This window comes from Nomascus leucogenys, chromosome 4 (genome assembly GCF_006542625.1).
Source record: "Nomascus leucogenys isolate Asia chromosome 4, Asia_NLE_v1, whole genome shotgun sequence".
In the NCBI taxonomy this organism is placed as follows: Eukaryota; Metazoa; Chordata; class Mammalia; order Primates; family Hylobatidae; genus Nomascus; species Nomascus leucogenys.
In genome coordinates this window covers 84461364-84489343 of record NC_044384.1, presented here as the reverse complement: position 1 = coordinate 84489343, position 27980 = coordinate 84461364, and the positions used below count along the sequence as shown (strand labels likewise).

The 27980-nt window shown below is 55.8% G+C and overlaps 1 protein-coding gene across 1 annotated transcript; it reads left to right on the top strand.

The window, feature by feature from the left end:
* Positions 1–27511, top strand: EHD1 (EH domain containing 1). The gene is made up of 7 exons (XM_003274168.4): positions 1–82; positions 571–893; positions 1241–1667; positions 5411–5508; positions 19653–20065; positions 24765–24929; positions 25394–27511. Exons 3-7 carry the CDS (start codon positions 1264–1266, stop codon positions 25916–25918), a joined length of 1605 nt encoding a protein of 534 aa, XP_003274216.1. The 5' UTR covers positions 1–82; positions 571–893; positions 1241–1263; the 3' UTR covers positions 25919–27511.
* The last annotated feature ends 469 nt before the right edge of the window (positions 27512–27980 follow it).

Here is a 27980-nt window from a genome sequence, read left to right as displayed (position 1 = left end):
ACCAGCCTGGACAGCCAAAGGGGTCTGTGTGTGGCCGGGGAGGATGGCGGGGGAGTGAGCCCCATGGAACAGCCAGGAACTGGTAAGGGGAGGTAGGGCACAGATCCCAGTAAATGATGGTAAATGGTGGTGACCCCGAAAGGAAAGCGGAAGTATTTGGGTTTTTAAACTTCCCCCTAAATTCCCACAAGATTTCATTGTCGCCCCCACACTTCCCCTCTTCCCCACATAGGGAATTTCCGATTTCACTTCCCAAAACGCAAGTGGCCAGAAGGCCTCAACTTCCTCCTTATGCCCTCCTGCCCTGCCCCAGCTGTAGCCTCTGTGGGGAAGCCTTCTCTTCTCCCGCGCGCGTCCGGTGTCACCCATGTCCTCCCTCGCTTGCGTCCCTTTCCCATTCCCACCCCGTCGGCCTGAGGGGAGGTCAGGCCTCTCGCTGCCCGTCAGTTTACCCGTGTGCCCGCTTCTCCCTGCCCATTTTTCTTTCCCCAGTCGCCACCCCGCCCCGGATTCTCTACTCCCTCAGCTTGCTCTGCTACCACTTTCCTGTCTCTCCCTCTCCTAAAGCAGATAAAAGATGAGGGGACAAAGACAGTGTGTGTCTGGGAAGCTGGGCTGAGAGGAGGAGGTGCCGCGGCCCGGGGGTACTCCGATGCTTCCGGGGATTCCGAGCCAGCGGGAGGATCGCACGTGGGGAACGGCGGGCGCGGCGCGTAGTCAGGGAACCAGGGTGCCTGACTGGGTGTCGCGTGGAGCCATCCCCCGGGGGTGTGGGGGGCCCACGGTGCCGGAAGGCGCGCAAGCCCAGAGACCGTCTGCGCCAAACGCCTGCTCCTCGCCTTCCTAACCGCAGCACTTTCGCGAGCCTCCCCACGAGGGGCGGGGCGAAACAGGTGCGGTTGCCACGGCACCCGGACCACAGCCTCGCGAGATTTGGAATCAGCCAATGGGGGCGGGGGAGGGGAAGACGTGGCACGAGTCGGAGGGGCGGGGCTGGGAGGGGCTCCTCCCTACCCCTCCCAATTCCGCCCTGCCCCCGCCGCGGCGGCGCTAGCCGCCAGTGAGGGACCGACCCTATAAAGGCCGCTCCGCGAGGAGCACGCTGTACCCGGCAGAGGGCGCTTCGGCGGGTTGGGCTGTGCGCCTGCGCAGTGTGGGTCGCTCCCCATTCCCTGCCCCGGTCGGCCCCGCCTCGGCTCCGCGCTCTCGCCCAGCTCTCAGCCGCCGCTCTGCCCCGCAGCAGCCAGCCCCGTGTCCGGCAGTATGTTCAGCTGGGTGAGCAAGGATGCCCGCCGCAAGAAGGAGCCGGAGCTCTTCCAGACGGTGGCTGAGGGACTGCGGCAGCTGTACGCGCAGAAGCTGTTGCCCCTGGAGGAGCACTACCGCTTCCACGAGTTCCACTCGCCCGCGCTGGAGGACGCTGACTTCGACAACAAGCCCATGGTGCTCCTCGTGGGGCAGTACAGCACGGGCAAGACCACCTTCATCCGACACCTGATCGAGCAGGACTTCCCGGGGATGCGCATCGGGCCCGAGCCCACCACCGACTCCTTCATCGCCGTCATGCACGGCCCCACTGAGGGCGTGGTGCCGGGCAACGCACTCGTGGTGGACCCGCGGCGCCCCTTCCGCAAGCTCAACGCCTTTGGCAACGCCTTCCTCAACAGGTACCCACCCATCACTCCAGGGGGCGGGGGGCGCGGCCGGAGCACACCCCTCACTCGGAGCCTGACCCTCCCGTGGCTGTCGCCCCGCCGTCCTTTGTCTCCGAGGCCCCAGTGAGACCCTCAGTGACCACTCCCTGGTCCAAGGGCCCTGCCCCTTCCCAGAGAAAACCCACCGGGGGTCTAAGAGTGGGCGTTGTCGGCTCCCCCAGCTTCTGTCGTCCCCAGAATCTTCCAGGTTAACCACCAAGGCCTTCTGCAGATCCCAGCCCCACTCCCCTCAGAACCAGGGCCGCAGTAGGAAGCTGAGCCATTCCTGCACTCCTTTTCTTGGTCTCCACCTCCTTCCCGCAGGCTGGATGCACCTAATTCACGGAAATCAACCCTCCCCTCCCTGTCTCCTTAAGTGTCAGTAGCAAAACACAGTGAAACTTTTAGCCATTCCCTTCTCTGGTGCGGTGTGGGTCTGCTCTGCCTCCCCTGGGACGGTGGTTTTGTGTAGGAGGGAGGAGGAGGATCTGCTGTGGCTTGCTGACTTTGGGGCAGCCCCTTGGTGGCAGGGGACAGTTGAGGTTTGAACACTTCTCCCAATGGCAGCTCTCAAGAGGTCAGTGCTGCCTTGAGGGGTTTCAGGAAGCAGGATGAGGTGGTGGCAGTCGGAGCCCTGCAATGAGATTCTGGCCCTAAGCCCTTCTGTGCACTGAGGGACAGAATCTTGAGGTTCCTTCACCCACTTGGACCTCAGTTTTCCAGTTAAGTGGCCTCTGCACACAAGGAGAGTGGTCTCCAGGACTCTGCCTGTCTCAGTGCTGTGAATGAAACACAGTGCTCCCGTCGCTCAAGGAGTGCAATGCCCAGGCTCACTTTTCTCCAAAGGAACTCGAGACATCCCCGTCCCAACCCCCAGGCGTCACACCAAAGTACTTCACAGACCCTGCCCTCCCTGCCACCCCACGTTCACGGACTCCACATGCCTTTCAAATTCTGCACCAGCAAAGAGCCTCTGAAGGAATCTTTGAATCCTGCCTTCCAGGTCCCCGCCCTGCACGGTCACATTCCTTTCCGTGCATGGCAGCTTGCCCTAGAGCCAAGCTGGTGGCCAGGCCTACTCCAGGCACAGAGCTGACCTTCAGCAGGGTCTGTTGCCACTTCCAGGCATTTCAGCCTGCCCTCCTGTTTTACGGCTGTTGATGTTTGTCTGTCAAGGCCAGGTTGAGTGCAGCCGTTTGGGCTAAGGGTCCTGAAGAGGTGGAGTCCTCTTGCCCCAACCTTACCTCATTTCAAGATTTGTGCGCTGGTAGAGAAGTGATTAGCTGAAACCATTAGCTGGTGGAAGCCATTCGACCCTGTGGAAAGTTTGGCAGCTGTGCCAGAAAGTCCAAGCGTTAGGTCTCTGCTTCCATGCAAAACTTTGGGAAACCATGGGAAGGGTCACTGCCCCTGCTGCCTCTGCTGTCCTGAGCTCTTCACTTTCCTTGTGAGGGCACACCTTTTTTGAAAGGAGAGACGTGGCACAGGACCAGTTTTCTGAATTTGGAAGCCTAGAGTTTCAGAGCTGGAAGGATCTTAGACATCATCTTGGCACCCCCCACCTCACTGTTTCAGGAAACCGAGGCTCAGAGGCTCCGGCTGATGTGTGGAAGTCACCCATTAGGTCAGCCAGCACTGACTGCCTGGCTTTTGCACAGCCAGTTACTGCCTTCTGCTGCTTCTACCCGAAAAAGAGCAATTCAGGATTGCTTTGTCCGAGACCGGTGCTTTGATGACATTGGTGCCGCAGGATCTGAGAGGTGGCACACGTTTATTTCCTTCTTGCTGCCACCTCATCTCCAGAGGATCCCTGATCACTGATGGCCCTGCCGAAAGGGCCCTATCAGCCCGCGCTGAGGCCCTGAGCTGTGTCAGGATGTGTAGTGTGGGGAGTGTCCCCGGCGAGGAGGGTGCAACAAAGGGGGCTTTTCTCTGGCTGATACAGCCTCTCCCGGCTAAGTCTTAAAGAGACTCATTGAGTCGTGAACTTGACTTTCCGGCCTTTTCCCCCATGTGGCTGCTCTAAGAATAAAATCAGCTGGAGCAGACCAAGGCAAGGGGCAGTCAGGGTGTCCTAAGAGTGTCTTGCAAAAACTCATTGCATAACTGGGACTGCCACTTGGGCGAGATGAAACCTGTGTGGCCTTGGTGAGATGGAATCGGAGGCATCTTTGCTGCTTGCTCTCTTTCTTGTTTTCTGCCATATACCCTGGGCTCTGCAGAACAACTGGTTTCTGGGTCCTATAGATATTAACTCGCTTTCTGGGCTCATTTATAAGGCATTTTTATGTATGTGACTTCCCAGAGCCAATTCTGCTTCCCATCCTTCTATTCTGTAATCATCTCTCCAGCGCCTCCTGTCCCCAGCAGGAAGGCCAGGCCTGGCCTGCATGCATTGCTGCTGGCACTGGCGAGAGTGAGGCCCACGTTTTGCTTGCCCTGCAGGTCAGCTGGTCTTGCTCTACTGCCTTGCAGAGCACCCCTTGCCCTGGCCAGCTGCCCTCTGCCTGTGGGCCCCTGGTCGCTGGGGGATGGGGCCAAAGGGAGAAGCTGATGGGCTCAGAGTCCTCCCGTCTGTTGGAAAGGCAGCTTCAAGTCTGTGTCCTACAGATAATGGGTCAGTCTTTTCTTTGCTCTCACTAGCTTTTTCAGAGAAGTTTTTTGTTTGTTTGTTTGTTTTTTGAGACAGAGTCTTGCTCTGTTGCCCAGGCAGGAGTGCAGTGGCACACAATTTCGGCTCACTGCAACCTCTACCTCCTGGGTTCGAGCAATTCTCCTGCCTCAGCCTCGCGAGTAGCTGGGACTACAGGCGCGTGCCACCATGCCCAGCTAATTTTTCTGTTTTGGGTAGAGATGGAGTTTCACCATGTTGGCCAGGCTGGTCTTGAACTCCTGACCTCAAGTGATCCGCCCGCCTTGGCCTCCCAAAGTACTAGGATTACAGGCGTGAGCCACCACGCCTGGCCTTTCAGAGAAGTTTTTAAATGAGCTTTTTCTGTGTCCAGTGAAGAATCCCTGCTCTCAACTGAGACTGCCCCTTGCCTTTCTGGGCTGTTCTAAGCTTAGTGTGAAACTCAGATGTGCGTAGCTGAGCCCTGGCCCGCAAGTCGCCAGCCTCTCCACGGCTTTGTTCATCCTCAGCCTGCTCTGACTTTCAGAGAATGGCGTGTCTGTGCTTCTCCGTCCCACCGTCTACCAGCCTGTGTGGTCCCCAGCTTTTGCCGGCCGTCCATTTCAATTCCCTCACCCAAGCGGCTGGTTGAAAGGGCAGGGCCGGCCCTAGCAGCAGTAGGAAGTGGCCAGCTCTCTTCAGTGTGGAGATTTAGCCAAGTGGTGGAAGATTCTAAGACGGGATTTCAGCATCCGAGTGTGACCTTCTGCTTCCCCTCTGAATTGAATGGTGACCTAGGCTTGCGCAGTTTGCACTAACAAGTCATCAGCTTGAAAGTTGACCTCTCAAACTCTAGGGGAAAAGTGTGTGAGGAAGTGCTGATTTGGGTCAGTTTGAGCCTGCTGGTTGCATTACCAGTTGAGAAAGTCCATATGATTTGCCGGCCACCGTGGGAAACTAAGACGATAGAAAACCACCTGTCAGTTCCCCGCTTCTGGAGAGGAAGCCAGAGATGGAGCGAAGGAGTACAGAGAGCCCTTTGTTGTGTCCGGAGCAGCGATGACTATGTCTTGACGCCTCTTTTCTGGCTCTTGCTCTCATGTAGGTTCATGTGTGCCCAGCTGCCCAACCCCGTCCTGGACAGCATCAGCATCATCGACACCCCAGGGATCTTGTCTGGAGAGAAGCAGCGGATCAGCAGAGGTAAACAGCTCTGACCACAGCTCGGGCCGCTGGTGTTGTTACACATCCTTCTCTCTAAGATCTGCAACCTGGTTCAGATGCTGCCCTTCAGATTTCTCCTTTTTTTTTTTGACAGAGTCTTACTCTGTCACCCAGGCTGGAGTGGAGTGCAGTGGCGCAATCTCAGCTCGCTGCAACCTCCGCCTCCTGGGTTCAAGCGATTCTCCTGCCTCAGCCTCCTGAGTAGCTGGGATTACAGGCATGTGCCACCACGCCCGGCTAATTTTTGTATTTTTAGTAGAGATGGGGTTTCACTATATTGGCCAGGCTGGTCTCGAACTCCTGACCTCGTGATCTGCCTGCTTGGGCCTCTCAAAGTGCTGGGATTACAGGCATGAGCCGCCGCACCCAGCTGCCCTCGAGATTTCTTCCAGTCTCAGCCTTTCTTAAAAAAAAAATGTGGCCAGGCGCAGTGGCTCATGCCTGTAATCCCAGCACTTTGGGAGGCCGAGGCAGGCAGATCACGAGGTCAGGAGATTGAGACCATCCTGGCTAACACGGTGAAACCCCATCTCTACTAAAAAATAGAAAAAATTAGCCGGGCGTGGTGGCGGGCGCCTGTAGTCCCAGCTACCTGGGAGGCTGAGGCAGGAGAATGGCGTGAACCCGGGAGGCGGAGCTTGCAGTGAGCCGAGATCACGCCACTGCACTCCAGCCTGGGCAACAGAGCGAGACTCTGTCTCAGAAAAAAAAAAAAAAGTGTCCAAGTAAGAACCCATTTTACATCAGCCTCCCATCTCCACAGTGCTCTGTGCACTGAGAGGGCGGGAGCTGCTTTCTTCCTTGGCTCCCTGGGCCCAGGCAATGGGAGCAGCCATGGTGAGACCACAGCCAATCTTATGTGGCTGTCATGCTTTTGAACCCCTGGGGCATGTTGGAAACAACAGGATCAGAATCAGGCCATGCTGTGAGGGTGCAGGAAGCATTGCTGACTCTGAACAAGCCCCTGGTCCCAAGAACTTATTAGCTTTAGTCTGTGTTAAAAGCCTTTGCCCCCCAAAGCCATATACATTCCTCATGAGTCCAGCAGGACTGAGAGAGAGCCAAGCAAAAGGAGAAGCTGGTAGAAATTCATGAAACAGTTAGGGGCTGGTGGAAATTTGCTTACATTTGCTTAGAGGTTGATAGTCAGCAGCCTCCCTGGCTGAGGCCTTCATGTTGTGCAGTAGTGCGCCATGCCCATTCCAATTGTGTAAACTCCTGCCTAGATTCTGCCAAGCTCTTTTGAAGATCTGGTTCAGGATGAGCCTGAACTGGGTCCTCCATCTGTCACTGCCCCTTTTTCACAGAAGGGTGGGGCGCTTTGGGGCCTGATGCTTTCTGGGAGGAGCTTGAGGGTAGGCTGGTACCTGGCAGGTGAGGAGTGGAGTCTACAGCTCCAAATGTGAAAATGAAATAAGATCAAACTCAAAGAGGGGTTGAGGACAAGTGGACAAGTTTGTTGATGATTAACTTGCAGATCCTTCCCGTGTCCCTTACCCTCTGGACTGGCCTTTGCTGGATGAGCCTTGCAGTCAAAGCCGGCAGCTAGGATTTGGGGTGCACATGTCTCTCTGTGAGGGCTCTGAGGGCATGGGGACTCTGTTCTTGGAGCTGAGAAACCTTGCTTCTCTTTCCTTCCAGCCTTGCAGGCCTTGCCCGTGTGGGACTGCATCAGAGCATACTGAAATCACTGGCCCTCATCTGGTTTCAGAGCTGCCAGTTAGGCTGTTAGATTCTCCCACCCCTGGTGACAGTGATGCACCTAGGAGTTAAGGGAGTAGATTTGGAGACCCCTTCTAAAAAAAAAACAAAGCGAGGGCTAGTATTTTTATTTCTTACTGCTATTGCTGTTCCAACCTAGTTTTAGTAAATGCCGGATAAGCAAAAGCCATGTCATTTGCTAAAGCAAGGTCAGAAAATCTGAATAAGTTACTCTTTTTTTTTTTTTTTTTTTTTTTGAGACAGAGTCTCGCTCTGTTGCCCAGGCTGGAGTGCAATGGCATGATCTCGGTTCACTGCAACCTCCTCCTCCCTGGTTCAAGCGATCCTCCCGCCTTAGCCTCCTGAGTAGCTGGGATTACAGGTGCATGCCACCACGCCTGGCTAATTTTTATATTTTTAGTAGATACCGGGTTTCACCATGTTGGCCAGGCTGGTCTTGAACTCCTGACCTCAGATGATCTGCCCGCTTCAGCCTCTCAAAGCATCATGACTGCCTTGAACTCCTGGGCTCAAGTGATCCTTCCACCTTAGTCTCCCGAGTAGCTGGGCCCACAGGCACGGGCCATCATGCTCGGCTGGGGTTGTATGTCTTATGTTGCTTGCTTTGGCCCCTGCCCTCTGAGATGCTCCCTCCGCACCTCCCACTCCCTCTGCTTCCTTTCCCTGGTAGGAAAGAGGCAGGCAGAGGTGTCTACACTGGCTGTCTCTGGGACAAGCACCAAAGTGTATGCTCCATATCAGTGGATCTGCAGACACAGCATGGCGTTTTGATTGGGAGCAAGGGGTGGACGTAGGCGTTGCCTTGTGGTCCCCGCCCTGGAGTTGCCTGTGCAGACAACAGGTTGGAGGAGCAAGCCAGCAGGACACGAGGCTGCCGTCAGTGTGCTGCCCTGCTCTGCCTGTGTGGCCTCCCTCTCCCGTCCAGGTGCAAAGTATGGCCCTTCTGCATCCCTGAGAGGCCAGGCTCCCCTATATCCACAGAAGGTCATCTCTACCCATCATGGGCAGGAAGGAGCCGGTGGCTGAAAGAGAAGTACATCACTCTGATTGGAGGAGAGGTTTCCTGCTGTGAAGTAGCAGAAGATCAAACCGATTTTACTAGACCATTTCTTTTCCTCCATAGCCCTAGAGGCCTTGGTTTAGATGTGTTTTACTAAAAGTTACCTGGTTAGGGTTTGAATGATGTTGGTGTTTTGTTGTCAGGAGAAAGACCATCGCTCAGTACCTCTTGGAGGTGCTGGGTGTAATCTCCAGGATGAGCCCCGCTAGGTGGACACAGGAGGAGTGGATTTCTGTTTCCTGGAGGCCTCGCCCATCAGTCATGGAAAGGCCCGTGTGGCCTGTCCAGCGGAGGAGGTCGGAGTGGAGCAGTGCGTTCCCGGCAGGGCTGGCCGCCTACTACTGCCTTTGCTAGTGGCGTGGAAAGCAGGTGTTTCCCTCTCAGAAAAATAGGGCTGGCAGAGCACACACCAGGGCCCCAGCGCGACACGCCTCCCCTGGCTTGCCAGACCGTTCCCTGGAAACATGTCCTTGTGCAGGCCGTGGATGGACATTGGGGTTGCTAATTGCATTTACTTCCATTTCCCACCCCTCTGGCCCCGCCTGGCCCCTCCTGACTTTTTTTCCCCTTTCCCCATGGTCCTAATGTGTGCAGGAAACACGGTCTGGAAAGATAAGGTGGGCTGGTGCAGGCCCAAAGCAGTCAGGATGCAGCCAGGCTCTGTCAGGGATCCCTGAGGACTGCCTCAGGGACGAGAAGGGGGCCGGGTTGGGGTCTCTCGGGCTGCCTTTGCCTGTGTGCTAATCTGAGTGACTTTAAAGATACTATTCTCCTGTGTCAGCAGAGAAAGGTGGCCTCTGGGGGCTGCGTTCGTTCTTGAGTGCTGCCTGTGTGACTGATAAGGGCATTCCAAAGGGCAGCTGAGCCCGGCAGGGGTGGTGCCCTTGGCTCCAGGGGCTGCCGACCAGTTGCGTGGTCCCGGCGGTGCCTCATGCCAAGTCATCCCCTGGCGGGGCCTCTGTGGGCAGCCCGGCCAGTTCGTTCCCTACCGTGGTCACTAGGCAACGGTGAACTAAGCGGGAGTTTTTGTGCCTCAATCTCCCCATGAAAGCTGTATCAGCAGGGTATGTTGTTTCTACATGCAGTAGCAGATCAGAGACCTGGCCAGCTTTGTGTCTGACTTTCTGCTGGCCACTGCCACGTCAGTGAGTTCCATTGAGTTATCACAGCAGCTGCATCTAGGAGGAAGCTCCTGCCTTTCAGAGGAGGAAGCAGAGGCTTAGGAAAGTTGAGTAATTGGCCCAAGATGACAGGCAGGCCAGCAAGTGTCGTCGCTAGGATTTGAACCCAGGCAGGGGCTGTGCTTCTACTGTGGCGGAGCTGAGAAGGGTGCCTTGGCATGAAGGCTATGGGCGAAGGAGTGCGGGGAGCTTGGGTCAGACAGATCTTTGCCCCTGTTGGGTCATTACTGTGGAGGCCTTCTCAGCCCTCCTGAGACACACAGAGGCCACCCTCTGTTTCTCTCCCGCCCAAGGTTAGACTCCAGTCCTGAAATGGACCTGAGGTCTGGGGCTTTGAACAGCAGTGCTGGTATTGTTTTCCCTGTTCTCAGCCATAAATGACCCCTTGGGGTCTCCAGCCATAGATGTCTCCAGCCATAAATGACTCCTTGGTCTATCCAGGGAGCCTGGTGGCCTGGGCTCTCGTTTGCCCTCTGATGGTCTGCAGGCTCCCTCTAAGCCTGGGAGCTGTCCTGATCCTTAGTGGTTGGATGGGGCCTCCCTGCCCACACTCCCACCTGTGTGTCCTGAGCCCTCTGGCCCAGAGGCGGGCCTGCGCCGTGGGCCGCCCCCACTTCCTGCCGACACCTCCTGAGATGGAGATGCCGCTGCCAGCAGCCCCCCCAGGCCGGGGTTTCACCAGGGTGCTCCGAAGACCATCAAATGCTCCCAGGGGTGGCCCAAAGGCCATGAGCCAGGCCAGGTGCTGTGTCCCTCTTGGATTCAGCATCCATAGCACAGGTAGATCAGAAGGTTCAAGTCCCATGTCAGTACTTGGGGAGCTGGGTGGCTCTAGGGAGTTGCTGTAGTCCCTGGGAGCCACATCAGTCCATCAGGAAACACCATAGCCTCTCCAGTTATTGTAGATTACCGGAATTTACATGTTAAGCTCTTGCCCCAGTGCCTGGTGCATAGTTAAGTGTTCAAGTGTCAGCTGGTTCATAGTCAAGAGATTGAAAAGCCCAGGGCTTTCCAGACTGTGATCTGAGTAACATCCTGGGGAGTATCCTCAGGGAAGTGCTGACTCAGCCGGGGTTTCCCATTGGGTTCCAGGCCCTCCTTTGCTCCCAGCTCCAGGCCTCCCGAAACCCTCTGCTCGCCCCACCTGGCTGTGGCCTCCCTCTGTGGCCCAGCAGGCCAGGATGCCAACACAGCTTTTGGCCTCAGCCTTTGCTGGGGGCGTGCAGGCTGTGCCGCAGAGGAGACGTACCAGGCGCTGCCCGCGCTCAGCACCTGTTCCCCAGGCTGCGCGCTGGCGGTGGGCTGGGGAGCAGCTTGGCCGAGCGCCTGCAAACATTCCGTTTATATTTGGGGGATGAGGCATTCTTCATGCGTTTGAAGTCCTTGCCTACACACCCATCAGAATCTGAGCTTCTTAAGCCCAAAATACAAATCCTGCTAGTAAATAAGAGCAAACATTTACTCCTGCTCGCAGTGTGCCAGGCTCACTCCATCCTCCCGCGGCCCTCCGAGCTGGAAACCTACTGCTTTCATGTTACAGACCGAGAAGCTGGGAATCAAGGCTCTGAGAGGCCAGAGACCTGCTGGGTCACACAGCTGGTTGTTGAGTAGAAGGTTCAGGATGGAAATGTGGGCCTGATTCCAGAGTTCCTCTGCCCCCTCCCGCCCCTCTTTTGCTGCTTCTGTCTGATTTGCAGGGGTCTACGTTGTGTGTAGTGAAGTCCACCCTCCTCAGGCGCCCTGCTGTACAAAGCATTCCTGGGCTGCCACCACCATGACAGAGAGTATTCCCATCGCCCGAAAGTTCCTGTGCCCCTCGTAGTCACTCCTGGTCCCAGGCAGCCCACTGACCTTTGTCTCTAACTTTTGCCTTTTCCGGAATATCACCTAAATGGAATCATACAGGATGAAGCCTTTTGCTTCCACCTTCACTTAGCAGGATGCTTCTGAGCTGCATCCATGTGTTTGAGAGCCCCCGTGGCCCGCTCCTCTTTGTTGGGGGTCCTTGTCCCATCATAGGGATGCACCATCCGTTGTCATCCATTCACCTGTTGGGGGCGCTTGGGTTGTTCCACCTAGGGCAGTTTTGAATCAAGTTCATGCTTTGTGTGGGCGTGTGCTGCTGCTGCTCTCAGGTAAATGCTGAGGAATGGAGGCGCCTCTGTGCTCCACTGGAAAACCCTTCCAGAGGAGCTTCAGCCTGAACAAGCCCAGGAACGAGGCCCAGCACGCGTTGGAAACCTGTGTGATGGAGAGCTAGGGTGAGAAATACTGAAGCCCACGCAGCTTGAATGACAGGAAACAAAAGTCGATTGGAGACAAACCCTCTATTGTTTCGTGTTCTAGAAATCTTTGGAATGTATAAAGCAGCTTTTCCCCCTGCGGCTGGAACTACCTGTGTTTTGGAGGCTACTGGGGTAGGGCGGGGAGGCCTGAGAACCTCCCTCTTCCCCTTCTGTGCTGGCGGGAAACATGGTCCGGCTTTTCTCAGGAAGGCAGATCCTGTAAGGCCAGCGCCTGGAGAGGGGTGCCCCAGAGCCACAGTGGCCTGGAGGAGGCTGGGTGGGACGTGGGTCGCCATGAGAGGCACCTGCATGCAGGCTACCCTGAGGTGCCACGCCTGGCTCAGCCTGGTTGCCCAGAGCCACTCTGTTCCATCATCCCACAGCCCCAGGACTTTTCATTTTCACTTTTTAAAAATTGTGATAAAATACACCTAACATATAATATTTACCATTTTAATCTTTTTTGGGGGCGGTGGGGGCGGAGATGGAGTTTTACTCTTATTGCCCGGGCTGGAGTACAGTGGCACGATCAATCTCGGCTCACTGCAACCTCCGCCTCTGGATTCAAGCAATTCTCCCGCCTCAGCCTCCCAAGTAGCTGGGATTACAGGTGCCTGCCACCATGCCCAGCTAATTTTTGTATTTTTAGCAGAGACAGGGTTTCACCATGTTGACCAGGCTGGTCTTGAACTCCTGACCTCAGGTGATTCGCCCATCTCGGCCTCCCAAAGTGCTGGGATTGCTGGCATGAGCCGCCGCGCTCAGCCTTTTTTTTTTTTTTTTTCTTTTGAGACAGAGTCTTGCTCTGTTGCCCAGGCCGAAGTGCAGTGGCGCGATCTCGGCTCACAGCAGCCTCTGCCTCCCGAGTTCCAGCGGTTCTCCTGCCTCGGCCTCTTGGGTAGCTGGGATTACAGGCGCACGGCACCATACCTGGCTAATTTTTGTCTTTTTAGTGGAGACGGGGTTTCACCATGTTGGTCAGGCTGGTCTCGAACTCCTGACCTCAGGTGATCAGCCCGCCTTGGCCTCCCAAAGCACTGGGATTACAGGTGTGAGCCACTGCGCCTGGCCTCATTTTAACCATGTTTTTTGGTCATGGGCCCCAGAAAAGTAGATTTTAACTATTTGTAGGTGTGCATTTCACTGGCATTTAGCACATTCTTCATTGTTCAGCCGTCACCACCATCCAGCTCCAGAGCTCTTCAGTTCCCAAATGGAAACTCTTCCTGTTCAACACCAGGTCCCCTCCCGGCTCCCTGCACCCCGCAGCCCCTGCACTCCCCATTCTATATTCCTTTTCTGTGCACTTGATTACTCCTGGTATCTCCTGTAAGTGGAATCCTACAGTGCCATATCTGTCCTTTTGTGACAGGATGTTTTAAAAAAACTTTTAGGTTCAGGGGTACATGTACAGGTTTGTTATACAGGTAAATGGAGTGTGGTGGGGTTTGGTGTACAGATTATTTCATCACCCAGGTAATAAGCATAGTATCTGATAGGTAGTTTTTCCTTTCTTTTTTTTTTTTTTTTTTTCTGGAGACAGGGTCTCTGTCACCCAGACTGGGAGTGCAGTGTCACAATCACAGCTCACTGTAGCCTCAACCTCCCGGGCCCAAACAATCCTCTTACCTCAGTGTCCCAAGTAGCTGGGAATACAGATGCACAGATGCATGCCACCACACCCAAATTCTTTAAATTTTTGTAGAGAAGGGGTCTTGCTATGTTGCCCAGGCTGGACTCAAGCAGTCCTCCTGCCTCAGCCTCCCAGAGTGCTACGATTACAAGCGTGAGCCACCATGCCCAGCCTGCTAGGCAGTTTTTCTGTCCTCACCCATTCCACCCTCAGGCAGGCCCTGGTGTCTATTGTTCTCTTCTTTGTTGCCATGTGTACTCCATGTTTCACACCCACGGATGAGTGAGAACATGCGGTATTTTGTTTTCTGTTCCAGTGTTAGTTTGCTGAGGATAATGGTCTCCAGCTCCGTCCATGTTGCTGCAAAGGTCACGATCTTGTTCCTTTTTATGGCTGCATAGTATTCTCTGTGGTATATGTACCATGTTTTCTTTATCCAGTCTACTGTTGATGGGTATTTAGGTGGATTCCATCTTTGCTATCATGAATAGTGCTGCGATGGACATATGTGTGCGTGTGTCCTTATGGCAGAATGATTTCTCTTCCTTAGGGTTTATGCCCAGTAATGTGATTGCTGAGTCGAATGGTAGTTCTGTTTTAAGTTCTTTCAGAAATTGCCAAGCTGCTTTTCACAGTGGCTGAACTGGTTTACATTCCCACCAGCAGTGTATAAATGTTCCCTTTTCTCTACAACCTCACCAGCATCTGTTATTTTTAGACTTTTTAATAATAGCCATTCTGACTGTTATGAGATGGTGTCTCATTGTGGTTTGATTTGCATTTCTCTAATGATTAGTGATGCTGAGTGTTTTTTCATATGCTTGTTGGCTGCGTGTGTGTCATCTTTGGAAAAGGTGACAGGCTTACTTCATCACTTAGCATCACGTCTTCTAGGTCCCAGGATTTTCTGAGCCAGAGCTTCCTGGTGGCTTATGATCCCTTATCAGAGGGGGCTCTGGCTTTTACTCACTAAAACCGCTCCCTCTGCAGGCGGGCCTTTCTCTCCAGCCCACCTGCTTGGGCCATGTTTTCTGTGTCCTTTTGCTAGGTGTCAGTTCTGCCACTCCCACCGGGGCCTGAGCTAGTCAAGCTAACAGCAAGGCCCCTACCTTGGTGGGTCCCAAAGCCTGAAGGCTTGTTGCCTTGGGCAGTGCCGGGGGTGCTGGCAAGCCCTGTTCTGTACTTGTCACCGGCCGTCCAGCTCTGATCCAGAGAGTGGCTCGGTGCTACCACTGTGCGGTGTAGCCTTTGGCACCTCTTGAAACCCGGCGTCTTTAAGGCTGAGTGAGGTGCCTTTGAGGGCAGTGAGGGCCTAGTGGGCTAAGGAGCGCCGGTGGGCCTGGTGGGGCGTGCAGTTACGTGGTCACTGCCTGCATGGCACAGGCCCGAGTGCTGTGGCCCTTTTTGTCACCTGTGGGTGTGGCTGGCCAGTCACTGTGTTTCCCTCACAGCAAAAGCACATCTTCTGTAATAAACAGGAAATTTTAGTCACCTGCAAAGAAATGGGCTTACCTCTGTTGACTCCAGCTTGAGATGACGGCCAGTAACTGGGTTTCAGGGCAGGTGGGGCCGGGCTTCTGGGCTTCTGGACCTGGGGCAGGGAGTTTTGGAGTGCTCACTCTTCCTTCTTCCTTCCCCTCCTTTTTCTCTCTTTCCCCAGGGCCCCCCAGCCATCCAGGGGGAGGGGGGAGTGGGGCCTTGCTGGGTGGAGTTTGGGAGGGTGACCTCAGCTCCCCAGGCGCCGTCCTGACTCCCAGGCCAAAGCTAACATGGGCTGAGCACAGCCCATCAGGGCGCCCTGGTTCCCAAGAACTCGGTTTTGGCATCACAGCCTCCCCAGCTGTGTGAATTCTAGTTTCAGCTTGTGGCGGGCTGAAGACAAATGATTTGACAAGGGGAGAAGTTGGGCCCCCTTTCTGCTGAGCGAGGAGCCTCAGTCCTTGAGTCATCGCCTTTTCAGTACTGACCTGTGTTCCCAGAGCTGGCCATAAAAGGCTGTGGGCTGCGGGCCCCAGGCAGGCCCTGCAGGCTCAGCTAGTGTGGCCTCATCCCCTGGGGGCAGAGGCAGCCTCTCCCTGCCCCTGCTTCCCTCATGTTGCCCTTGGCCTCTCTTTCTGGTTTTCTGCCGAGACTTCACTCTTCGGGCATCCTCTCCTGTGGAGCTCAGAGCCAGCTGCAGGGAGTCCGGGTGCTCGGGGCCTTGTACTTTGGAAGAAGGAGCATGTGGTGGCATGAGGTACCCTGGCGCGATGCCCTTCCACACCTTCTGGGCACAGGGAACCTGGCAGCTCTGCTGTCTCCGACCATCCGCCTGAGTCTCTGGAAGGCTGATCGGGCCTCTCCGCCCAGGCTGGAGGCCAGGACCCTGGCTCCCCTGCACTCCTACCCTGTTAAGAAGCTTGGCCCAGGGCTGTTTCTGGTCAGAGTGCTCTATTTGCTGTTGGGCTGGGGTGAGGAACGGCTGCACATCACCTGTGGAGAGGCTGCCGAGGCTGTGTGGCTGAAGCTGTGGATTTGGGATTTTCCTTACATTTTGGTGACTTTGCTCAAGGATGAAAGTCCTTGACCGGTGATGGGTCCAGGCCGCTGGCCCCTTGTTCCCACAGAGCCCTGGCTTCCCCTGCCCCAGCCTGCCGAGGAGGCTGTCCCTGCTGGGTCCTGGGCTGGAGGCCCAGTGCTCCCACACGCCCTCCTCCCTGCAGCACCGGCCGAGGAATTGGTATTTAAATTTCACAGATGGAGAAAGTAACTGAGAAGTTAGGAAAAGAACTTCAGGTCACAGAGTCAGTGGCAGGGGCCGGGAGTGGAGTGCAGAGCCATCTTAGTTAGTGGCCCGAGTTCCTTCTGGGAGCGCCAGGTGTGGGGAGGGGCTCCACGCCCCTGTGGCTTTGGGCTCACAGATGGCGCCAAGCACGCTTGGGCCTGGGGCCAGGGCAGGCGGCAGGCGTGTTTATCCCATGAGCGAGCTTGACTCCGCATACCCCGTGGTGCCATTTATCTTGGCGCGCTTGTGCGTAGAGGCAGCCTCTCGAGAGCCCGGTCTGTAGACCTGCCTTTGTCCTACAGGGCTTTGCAGGGTGAGAGCAGCGGATGCCACCAAGGGGGAGCCTGTGTAGTGGAGGAGTCAGCAGCAGCTCCCACTGGGGGACGGCAGGGCTGCCCTCCCATCACCTCGGGCAACCCTGTCCAGCTGCTGCTTTTCCTTAACGCTTTGTCCTTGGAGTTCCCCCCTCGCTGCTGTTTTTCTGCCCCCTCAGTCTAGAGAGTGCCCGACTCCATCCTCAGCTTGGCAAAAGGGTGGTGAGTGTTTTTCTTAGAGATCCCAGGAGCGGGCGGTGGGCTGAGGACAGGTTTGGGCTCAAGCTATGCGACTCTCAGACTGTTGTGTGCAGGAGTGGCTTCTCCCGCTTATTTCCAGAGCCTGACTGCTCTCTGGGAAGTACTTGGTGCTTCTGAAGAGGGCCGGCCTATGTTTGGGTGGCCTGGGACCTGTGGGAAGACTGAGCCAGGGACATGGAGGCTTGCCCAGAATCAGGCAGAGAGGATGTGCCCCTCGGGGGTGGGGCCCAAGCTCCCTAAGGACTCTAGGCCTTTGTTTCCACATGGCCTGCCTGTCACTCCTTACTCTTCCTAGACCGGGAGGGACAGAAGTTTTACTCTAGGGGCAGAGGAAGAGGTGACGATTTCTTTTGTTTTGTTTTTGAGACAGGGTGTCGCTCTGTCGCCTAGGCTGGAATGCGGTGGCATGATCACGGCTCACTGCAGCCTCAACCTTCTGGGCTCAGGTTATCCTCCTGCCTTAGTCTCCCAAGTAGCTGGGACTACAGGCCTGCACCACCTTTGTAGAGTCGGGATTTTGCTATGTTGCCCAGGCTGAAGTGGAAATATTTTGAAGAGGCCTAGTTGTCATATAGGATTCAAATTAAACCGCTGTTACGGAGACCTAAAAATCATTGGCTTAAGTCAGATAGCCTATAGTTTATGTGAAAAACAACAGTCTAAGGCCATTCTGAACATGCAGCTTTCATCTCTGAACCAAAGGTGCTTCCTCCAGCTCCTCCCATCACATCAGCATCCCAGTCCTCAGGAGGGAGAAAACAGCAGAGGGCTGATGCACCTTTTCTTGTTCATTCTGCTGAAGGAGGCTGGGAAATGCAGTCTCAAGCTGGGAGGCCATGAATCCAGCTGAAACTAGATAGTTATATCTGGTTCCTTCTAGGAGGAATTTCAATTAGCAGTCTCTGCCACAGGCGACAGAATTCACTTTAATTGGTGGTCCTTAATTGGGCCATAATGGATTGGTGGGAAGCAATATAGAATAGAGTTTAGAATCCAGCTGCGGTGGCTCAGGCCTGTCATCCCAGCACTTTGGGAGGCCAAGGCGGGAGGATCTCTTTGAGCCCAGGAGTTCAGCATAGACAGCATAGTGAGACCCCCATCCCTACAAAATAAAAATTTAAAAATTAGCCAGACATGGTGGCACACGCCTGTAGTCCCAGCTACTCGGGAGTCTAAGGTGGGGGGATGGCTTGAGCCCAGGAGTTCAAGGTTGCAGTGAGCCAAGATTGTGCCACTGCACTCCAGCCTGGGTGGCAGAGCAAAACGCTGTCTCTAAAAAAATGAATATAAATTTTTTTAAAAAAGAATATAGAGCTTAAAGCTGGAGTCTGTCCAGTCCAACCACTTTGTTTTGGAGAAGTGTTTAAGACCTAGGAAGGGGAAGTGGTTTGTAGCACTTCCTGGGCTTCTTGTAGAGCAGAGGTCAGCAAACTTTTTCTGTAAGGGTCGGATAGTTAATACTTCCAGCTTCGCAGACCTTATAGTTTCTGTCACAACGACTGAACTCTGCTGTGTTAGACAAAAGAAGCCATGGATAATACAAATGAGCATGGTTGTGTTTCAGTAAAACTTTATTTATACAAACAGGTGGTGGGCCAGGTTTGATCCCTGAGCTGTAGTTTGCCAACCCTTGTTGCAGAAAATAAGTGAGATTCCTGCAAAATGGGGAGCCTGGCACATCAGCACTGAACAAGTAGCAGCTGCAGTTACTGTTGCAGGCGCCTCTTGTCACTACCGTCCCAGGGCACACAGCTGGCAGGTGGCAACACTGGAGTCTATGTTCTACCCTCTGTGCTGTGCTGAGCACAGTGCTGGGTCTCCTTCTCACTCTCGTCCTCGTCTGATCCACCTTAGAGCTTGCACTGTGGGATGACTTTTGCATTAGCACCTGTTTATGCCAAGTGCTACATGGGTTGGGGAGTGTTATGGTGGGGGCAGGAATAGGGGAGATAATGCTGCCCTCAGGGTGCTGTGCTGTCTAGATGAACACCTTATAGGAATTTTTTTTTTTTTTTTTTTTTGAGACGGAGCCTCGCTCTGTCATGCAGGCTGGAGTGCAGTGGTGTGATCTCGGCTCACTGCAACCTCTGCCTCCCAGGTTCAAGCAATTCTCCTGCCTCAGCCTCCTGAGTAGCTAGGACTACAGGCATGTGCCACCACACCCAGCAATTTTTTTTTTTTTTTTGAGATGGGGTCTCGCACTGTTGCCCAGGCTGGAGTGCAGTGGTGCAATCTCAGCTCACTGCAACCTCTGCCACCCAGGTTCAAGCAATTCTCCTGCCCCAGCCTCTCGAGTAACTGGGATTACAGGTGCCCACCACCAAACCTGGCTAATTTTTGTATTCTTAGTAGAGATGAGGCTTCCCCATGTTGTCCAGGCTGGTCTCGAACTCCTGACCTCAGGTGATCCACCCACCTCGGCCTCCCAAAGTGCTGGGATTACAGGCGTGAGCCACCGCACCTGGCCCTTTCTACGAATTTTATTTTATTTTATTTTATTTATTTAGAGACGGAGTCTCGCTCTGTTGCCTAGGCTGGAGTGCAGTGGCACGATCTCGGCTCACCACAACCTCCACCTCCTGGGTTCAAGCGATTCTCCTGCCTCAGCCTCATGAGTAGGCTGGGACTACAGGCTTGCGCCACCATGCCCAGCTAATTTGTGTATTTTTAGTGGAGACACGGTTTCACTATGTTGGCCAGGCTAGTCTGAAACTCATGACCTCGTGATCCTCCCACCTTGGCCTCCCAAAGTGTTGGGATTACAGGCGTGAGCCACCACGCCCGGCCTATAGGAATTTTAAAAATTATCTCAGGCTGAGAAATACCAGGCCAGGTTGGAGATGAGAGCCATCAGAGCAGCAGGTCCCTCGGCGCCCCTGAGCTCTCCCTTCTCTTCCCCCCAGGCTATGACTTTGCAGCCGTCCTGGAGTGGTTCGCCGAGCGTGTGGACCGCATCATTCTGCTCTTCGACGCCCACAAGCTGGACATCTCTGATGAGTTTTCGGAAGTGATCAAGGCTCTGAAGAATCATGAGGACAAGATCCGCGTGGTGCTGAACAAGGCAGACCAGATCGAGACGCAGCAGCTGATGCGGGTGTACGGGGCCCTCATGTGGTCCCTGGGCAAGATCATCAATACCCCCGAGGTGGTCAGGGTCTACATTGGCTCCTTCTGGTCCCACCCGCTCCTCATTCCTGACAACCGCAAACTCTTCGAGGCCGAGGAGCAGGACCTCTTCAAGGACATCCAGTCTCTGCCCCGAAACGCAGCCCTCAGGAAGCTCAATGATCTGATCAAGCGGGCGCGGCTGGCCAAGGTAGACCCTGGGGTGAGGGGAGCAGCCTATTGCCAGGCAGGGCCGTGGGGCTCTGAGACTGGCAGTCAGGGCCCCAGGCTTGCCTTAGACCCTTCCCAGCTCACTTCACAGGCAGACCTGCACTGCGCTGTTTCCCTCTATAGAAACCGGTCTTTGGTCAGCACTCGCGTGCAGCCTGCTCTTAAATGAGATTCTCTACCCGGCCTCCCTCTAAACCTGTTCTGTTTGTGGTTTATACCCCATCTAATTTCAAGAAGGGTTTGACTATGCTTACAACACAGAAACAGCACACAGGAAGTTACCACTGAAGCAAAGAAGGCAGCCTCAGAAATGGGGTGTTGGGGGATAGAGCTCTAAGGCTTGTTGGCTTCCCTCTAGGGTTTTTTGTTTTTGTTTTTGTTTTTGAGGTGGAGTCTCGCTCTGTTGCCCAGGCTGGAGTGCAGTGGCATGATTTCGGTACATAGCAACCTCTACCTCCTAGGTTCAAACGATTCTCCTACCTCAGCCTCCCGAGTAGCTGGGATCACAGGCACGCACCACTAAGCCCAGCTGATTTTTGTATTTTTACTAGAGACAGAGTTTCACCATGTTGGCCAGGCTGGTCTCAAACTCCTGACCTCAGGTGATCTGCCCACCTCAGCCTCCCAGAGTGCTGGGATTACCCCTCTGGGGTTTACTGAGCCTGAAGTGCACTCAGCACAGTGCTGGACGCCGGGGACATGGCGGGGAGTGACACACAGCCCCTGTCCACTCCTCAGCCTTCATGGGGAAAGCAGAGCACGCAAACAAAAAATAAACATCAGTTATTTGTGTCGTCTCGGAGTGAGCACAGGCTGCTGTGGGAGCTGGCGTTAGGGGCTGTCCCAGTGGAGTAGAAGGGCTGGGGGAGGCCTGGCAGGAGCTGAAGCTTAAGCTGCGACAGGAAGCAGCTCGTGAGGAGACAGGGTGCCAGCCTGCAGCCTGGGAAGCACTGGGCATGGAAGCCAAGGTCACGCTGAGGCAGTGTCAGTCCAGCAGGCCTCGCAGACCATCCTTATGTCTCCTGGCAGCCCAGGCCTGGTGGCACCTATCAGCAGCCTCTGAATGGCCAAAGGGTTTGGAATCTCAGTGTATGACCAAGTACTTGAGTGACAGCCGGCGTGGCTGGGGCCAGGAAACGAAGGTTAATGCCACCGGCGGGCCCTTCCAACACAGAATGACAGAACACATGCCCTTGGGGTGTCTGACTTTGGATAGCACCCTATCGTGAGCCGGCCTAGACGAGTCACCATGAGTGACAGTCCCGGCTGTGGTTGGGGTTGACCCCGTGGACAGGAGTGTTTGACACAGATTGTCTGAACAGCTGAGAAGTGACCAAGCCCATATTTGTATCTCAGCAGGGCACCTAGCTATTCTTTCAGGCCCTTAGCACAGGGCTCAGTTGTTTAAGAAATAGGCTCCAGCCAGGCATGGTGGCTCATGCCTGTAATTCCAGCACTTTGGGAGGCCAAGGTGGGTGGGCGCATCACCTGAGGTCAGGAGTTCGAGACCAGCCTGGCCAACATGGAGAAACCCCATCTCTACTAAAACAAAATACAAAAATTAGCCAGGCATGGTGGTGCGTGCCTGTAATCCCAGCTACTTAGGAGGCTGAGACAGGAGAATCACCTGAACCCAGGAGGCAGAGGTTGCAGTGAGCTGAGATCACGCCACTGCACTCCAGCCTGGGCGGCAGAGCAAGACTCTGTCTCAAAAAAAAAAAAAAAAAAGAAAAAAAATAGGCTCTGGCCAGGCATGGTGGCTCACGCCTGTAATCCCAGCACTTTGGGAGGCCAAAGCAGGAGGATCCCTTAAGGCCAGGAGTTAGAGACCAGCCTGAGCAACCTAGTGAGACCCTGTCTCTATTTAATTTAAAAATTAAAAAAAAAAAAAAAAGGGCCCTTGCTGTAGCTTCCATCTCCAGGCCAGGCCAGAGCATGGCTGGGGAACTGTCCTGCCTGCCGAGCCAGGCCCTTTGGTGATATGTCCCCAGTTCTTCAGTGAGACAGCACAGAGAGCAGGGTGCTTGCCCCCACCTCATGGCATGCAGGGGGTACCAGGGCAGACATTGTGTGGGCATTAAGGCTTCAGTGACAGCTGTGCCTGTGGCCAGGGTCACAGTCCCCTGATCTCCAGAATGTAACTGAAGACTGAGGACGGGCACTTCCTGGGGAGCCCATGCGCCTGCCTGCTCAGAGGCATGGAGACTGCAGGTGTTGAGCACAGTGGGCCTCATACCCACTCTGTCTCCAGGCCAGATAGTCAGAGGGCGTGTGGGTGCTACCTGGTCTGAGCAGTGAGAACTGACCCTTCATCCTTTGCCACCACTGTCCTCCCCTTGTGCCCCAAGTACTCTGGGGCCCACCTCACCCTGCAGATGAGGAATTCTCATTCTGGCCTGAACCTCCATGAGCTGTATACACGGGCGTGGGTCAGATGCCTGCTCTGGAGGACACAAGGCTGTGTGTTTTTCTTATTTTTAATTTTATTATTTTATTTTTTGATTTTTTGGAGATGGAGTCTCACTCTGTCGCCCAGGCTGGAGTGTAGTGGTACAGTCTTGACTCACTGCAACCTCCGCTTCCCAGGCTCAAGCCATTCTCCTGCCTCAGCCTCCTGAGTAGCTGGGATTACAGGCATCCGCCACCACGCCCAGCTAATTTTTATATTTTAGTAGAGACCGGGTTTCACCATGTTGATCAGGCTGGTCTCGAACTCCTGACTTTAGGTGATCCGCCTGCCTCGCCCTCCCAAAATGCTGGGATTATAGGCGTGAGCCACTGCTCCCGGCTGGCTGGATGTTTTTCTAGATATCTCCCTTCTGGAGCCTCCCTGTGAGTGGAGCCAGCTTTGAGAGAGGAACCCATACAAAAACCCGGGTGACTGACCCCGGCCTCAGAGGACAAAGGACGTCCTGAGCTGAGGGGTGTGGGTGTGGCCCTAGCTGAGGCTCTCTCTTTGCAGTGCAGAGAGAGCTCCCCTGCTCAGCCACCTTTAAAGACAGACAGGACAAGGGGCAGGCATGAGCCCCTGCCTGGTTGTCTGTGAGACCGTGTGTGACCGCCAGGCTCCAGGCACACTGAGTCACCATACCTGGACAACCCTGTGGCCTCCAGTGTTGCCTCACACCTGCCACTTCCTTTTCCTGGAGTGAGTGGTGCTCTCTGTGGTGACTCCCACCGGCCTGGGATCTGCCTGCCACAGTGTCCCTGGGGAGACCCTAGATCCAGACCCACATGGCACCGGGCTGCCTCCCTCAGGCAGTTCTCAGCCAGGCCCCCGCCCAGGGCACACAGGCTCAGGCTGAGTGGGGTGGTGGATGGGCTGGAGCCAGGGAGAAGGGCAGCGAGGCTGGCTGGCTGCAGCCCTCCATGGCTGGACACGACTTGGCAAGGCCGAGGGATCTGAGGGCTGGGCTGCCAGGTTCCCAGCTTGCTGGGGGGGAAATGAAGGGGGTGCCGCCCTGAACTGGCACATGTCTAAGCAAAGTATTGACGCTTGGATAAAGCTGGCAACCGCCAGGAGAAGCCTTTGTGGGATTTTTCGAATCCTTCGTCATCCGAGCTGTGATGATGGAGTGGAGCGTGGCACACGCCCATTGGAGTTCTGTGGGCTCCGTCGGCCCTCGGCAGGGATTTGGACATGCGGGCGGGTGGGCCCTGCAGGAAGCCTGCTCCCTGCTCTGCTGCATGGGAGGGGGCAGCTTGGGGGAAGGGAGCTTGCAGAGAAACAGAAAGAACATGGGCTGTGGGGCACCTTCAGCAGCCCTGGGTTCCAATCCCAGCTCCTCTGCGTGGGAGCCAAGCACCCCAGGCAGCCTTTCCCAGCCTTGCTTAGGGCCGGGTTGGGAGAATCCCACCCGCAGGGCTGCGGTGAGGGTTGAACGGAGGGTATGTGGTGTGCGGTGAGGGTTGAACGGAGGGTATGTGGTGTGCGGTGAGGGTTGAACGGAGGGTATGTGGTGTGTGGTGAGGGTTGAACGGGGGGTATGTGATGTGCGGTGAGGGTTGAATGGAGGGTATGTGATGTGCCCAGCGGTGCACAACAAATGGCCTTCTTTGGGTTGACAGACTTGGTTTTACTATTCCTGAATCATCACAATGATCCGTGCAAGGCCAAGGCTGTTGTCTTCTGTTTCTTTTTTTTTTTTGAGACGGAGTCTCACTCTGTCGCCCAGGCTGGAGTGCAGTGGCACAATCTCGGCTCACTGCAAGCTCCGCCTCCCGGATTCACGCCATTCTCCTGCCTCAGCCTCTCCGAGTAGCTGGGACTACAGGCTACCGCCACCACGCCCGGCTAATTTTTTGCATTTTTAGTAGAGACGGGGTTTCACCGTGGTCTCGCTCTCCTGACCTCGTGATCCACCCGCCTCGGCCTCCCAAAGTACTGGGATTACAAGTGTGAGCCACCGTGCCTGGCCTGTTGTCTTCTGTTTCAAGTGCGTTTTCCTGTCCTGTCCTCTGTCCTGCGGCAGTGAACAGCTGTGGCTCTTGCCAGAATGTGTCTGCTCCTAGGCCCGTGGGAGCCGGTGGTGGTAGCGGCCTTGAGCTTGACCCATCCCTCCCGTTTCCCTGTTCCTGAGCGAGCACCTTAGAGTATCCTTTGAGTGTCCTTGGAGGCTCTGCTCTCAGGGGCAGCCTGGGCCAAGAGAGCACCTGATGCTCACCCCTTGTCCTCACAGGTTCATGCCTACATCATCAGCTCCCTCAAGAAGGAGATGCCCAATGTCTTTGGTAAAGAGAGCAAAAAGAAAGAGCTGGTGAACAACCTGGGAGAGATCTACCAGAAGATTGAGCGTGAGCACCAGATCTCCCCTGGGGACTTCCCGAGCCTCCGCAAGATGCAGGTACGGCTGTCCCGAGGCCCCATGCAGGCTGGTGGCCATCAGGGCAGGAGGAAGGCCCAGGGCACTGGATTTGGAGGGAATCCCATCTCTATGGGGAAGGGCCTCCCTGAACGGAAGCAGCTGGGTTAATCACCAGCACCCCACCCAATTCAAAGTTGACCCAGGCGGTGACACTGCAGAGGGGAATGTGGTGACTCACCCTTCGTGGTGGGAGGAGGGCAGGGTCATGCCAGGCGCTCTGGTGCCCTGTCCATTAATCCTTGCTGCAGCCCTGCAAGGAAAGAGCTGGAGTTGCCTCCTGTGTACAGGTTAGAGAGCCAAGGGCCAGATGGGTTTGCTGAGTCGCCCCTGCTAGTGTGGGGGAGCAGCACTTTCTGCTTGTGAAGCCCTCACTGGAACCACTTGGCCTGGAGTCTGGGAGGGGCCACCCTTCCCAGCCCTTGTCCTTCCTCCCCCGCCCACAGGAACTCCTGCAGACCCAGGACTTCAGCAAGTTCCAGGCCCTGAAGCCCAAGCTGCTGGACACGGTGGACGACATGCTGGCTAACGACATCGCGCGGCTGATGGTGATGGTGCGGCAGGAGGAGTCCCTGATGCCTTCCCAGGTGGTCAAGGGCGGCGCCTTTGACGGCACCATGAATGGGCCGTTCGGTCACGGCTATGGCGAGGGGGCCGGCGAGGGCATCGACGACGTGGAGTGGGTGGTGGGCAAGGACAAGCCCACCTACGACGAGATCTTCTACACGCTGTCCCCTGTCAACGGCAAGATCACGGGCGCCAACGCCAAGAAGGAGATGGTGAAGTCCAAGCTCCCCAACACCGTGCTAGGGAAGATCTGGAAGCTGGCCGACGTGGACAAGGACGGGCTGCTGGACGATGAGGAGTTCGCACTGGCCAACCACCTCATCAAGGTCAAGCTGGAGGGCCACGAGCTGCCTGCCGACCTGCCCCCGCACCTGGTGCCGCCCTCCAAGCGCAGGCATGAGTGATGGCGCCCGGCCCTGCACCTGCCATCTGCATGCCCGGCCGGGAGGCAGAGACAGGGGTAGGGGAAGGCTCACCATTTCTCAAGGTCCATAAAGACTGAGTGGATGTTTCCTCGCCTCTCGAAAAGGAAAACACCATCTTTCTTTTAAGGCTGTTCCTGGGCCTGGCGGGGGAGGCAGGGGTGAGATGATGGAATTTTGTGCACAAGAACTATGGCTATTTTAATATCTAACGTTAGAGGCAGCGTTCTTTGTCGCCGCCTCCCCTGTGTGACAGCCCTGTGTGCACGGCCTCTGCCCCCCGGCCTTTGCTCTGGCTGGAGCTGGACAGTGCAGCGACTGCGACCGCGGGGGAGCCAGGTCGCCCTTTTTGCAGGCTGGGGCTGCATGGACAGGAACACCAGGCACCCTCCGTTTGCTTCTGAGCTGAGGTTGCTTCACAGGGCCGTAGCTTCCTTCCTCACCCGGCTCTGCCTCCCCTGTGCTCTCGGGCGAAGTGGGTTCTTGTGCCTTCCCCTCCTGGGTCCAGGCTCCCCGTGCGCGGGCCCTGCCCTTTTCCTCCCGCGCCCCACCGGCTCCGACGTGCCACCCCGCTCAGCAGTCACAGAAGCAGGGCCCAGCCACCTTGGTCTTTTTTGGGGGGTTCAGGGGAGTAGGAGAATGTCTTCCAGAAAAATACATAAGCTAGTTTCTGTTCTGTAAAGTGACATCTCTCATACTTGACCAAATTTCCCAGTAACTTCCCAACCACTGTTCAAAAGCTGTGATTTTTCTCTCCCCTTCCCACCCTCCAGCCAAGGGGCAGCCCTGCCCAGGGGGCATTAGATGTGGGTACCCGGGGAGCACCCCGTTCCTGGACCCCAGCGTTGCGTTTCCTGGCTGAGGAAGGGTGGTCATCCCAGCTCCTGCCCTACCCTCTCACTTAACTGGAGCTTTGGGACGCATCCTCCACAGTGGGAGGTGGGTGGTGGGTGGGGGTGGCGGGGCCTCAGGACAGCTTGGTGCTGGTAAGAGGAAGCCCATGGTTCTGGCTAGGCTCTCATGTCCAGACAGCGGGGACCAGGGGAAAACGCAGCCCCTTCTCCTGTAATCCCCCCTTCATTTCCTACCTTCCTTCCTCTGTTTAGCAAAGGAGGGCAGCTCATTTGGATGTCCTTACAATGCCCCTGGCCCCAGGCTGAGCAATAAGAAACCGGAGCCTTGCGGCCCAGTGGCCTGGGCCAGTTCAGGCCGCCTCCCCCTCCTCTGCCTGGGGCCATTGAGCCCAGCCTCCAGGACCCGGGCGCACTCGCAGGCCAGTGGCCACTGTCCGGGCTGTGATAGTACCAAGGCAGGTGGAGCACCGGGTGCCACACAGCTGGGCTTCCCACCAGGCTCTCCTCGCGGGGGTCTCAGGGAGCTTCTCCCCAGCGCTGCTCGGAGTCTGCAGGAACTGGCCTTGTTCTCCCTAGCCCGTCACTCCATACAGTATTAGGTGAGGATGGATGCGGGCGCTGTCCTTGCTGGGAAGTCACTGTTGAAGTTGCAGTGGCTTGTTCACGCCTGTGGGAAGAGAAGTGAAGACTTTCTCCTTGCATTAAAAAGTCTGAACTGTGCCAAAGCTTCGGGTGCTTCCTTGTCTTTTCCAGGGGCAGCAGTCCTGGGCCGTCCTCCCCTGGTGTCTGCGGGGGTGATGCCAGCAGGGACAGAGTGGCAAGGCCGCCGGGGCAAGGTGACCAACCCTGCCCAGTCCTGCTTTGCTGGGCAGTAGCTGCCCCGTCCTACTAAGAGGGCCAGGCCTGTAGGGAAAAGGGTTTTCGGGGGTGATGCCCCCTTCCCTGTGCAAGGTGGGAGCTGAGCAGGAGTTCACTTGGGGTAGGGAGGGGGAAAACAGTTGGGAGGATGTCGATAGCTGAGGCCTAGGCTGGCACCCCTCAGCCACAGACGGATGAGTGGGCACCTGCAGGGCCCTCGGCACTGGGTGGCGTCAAGTAAACAAGGGTTTCTGGGCTCTGGAGCCAGACTGGCTCCTTGCTAGCCCCAAGGGCGGTTTAAATACAGGGAAGCCGGGCCTCTGAAGACAAAG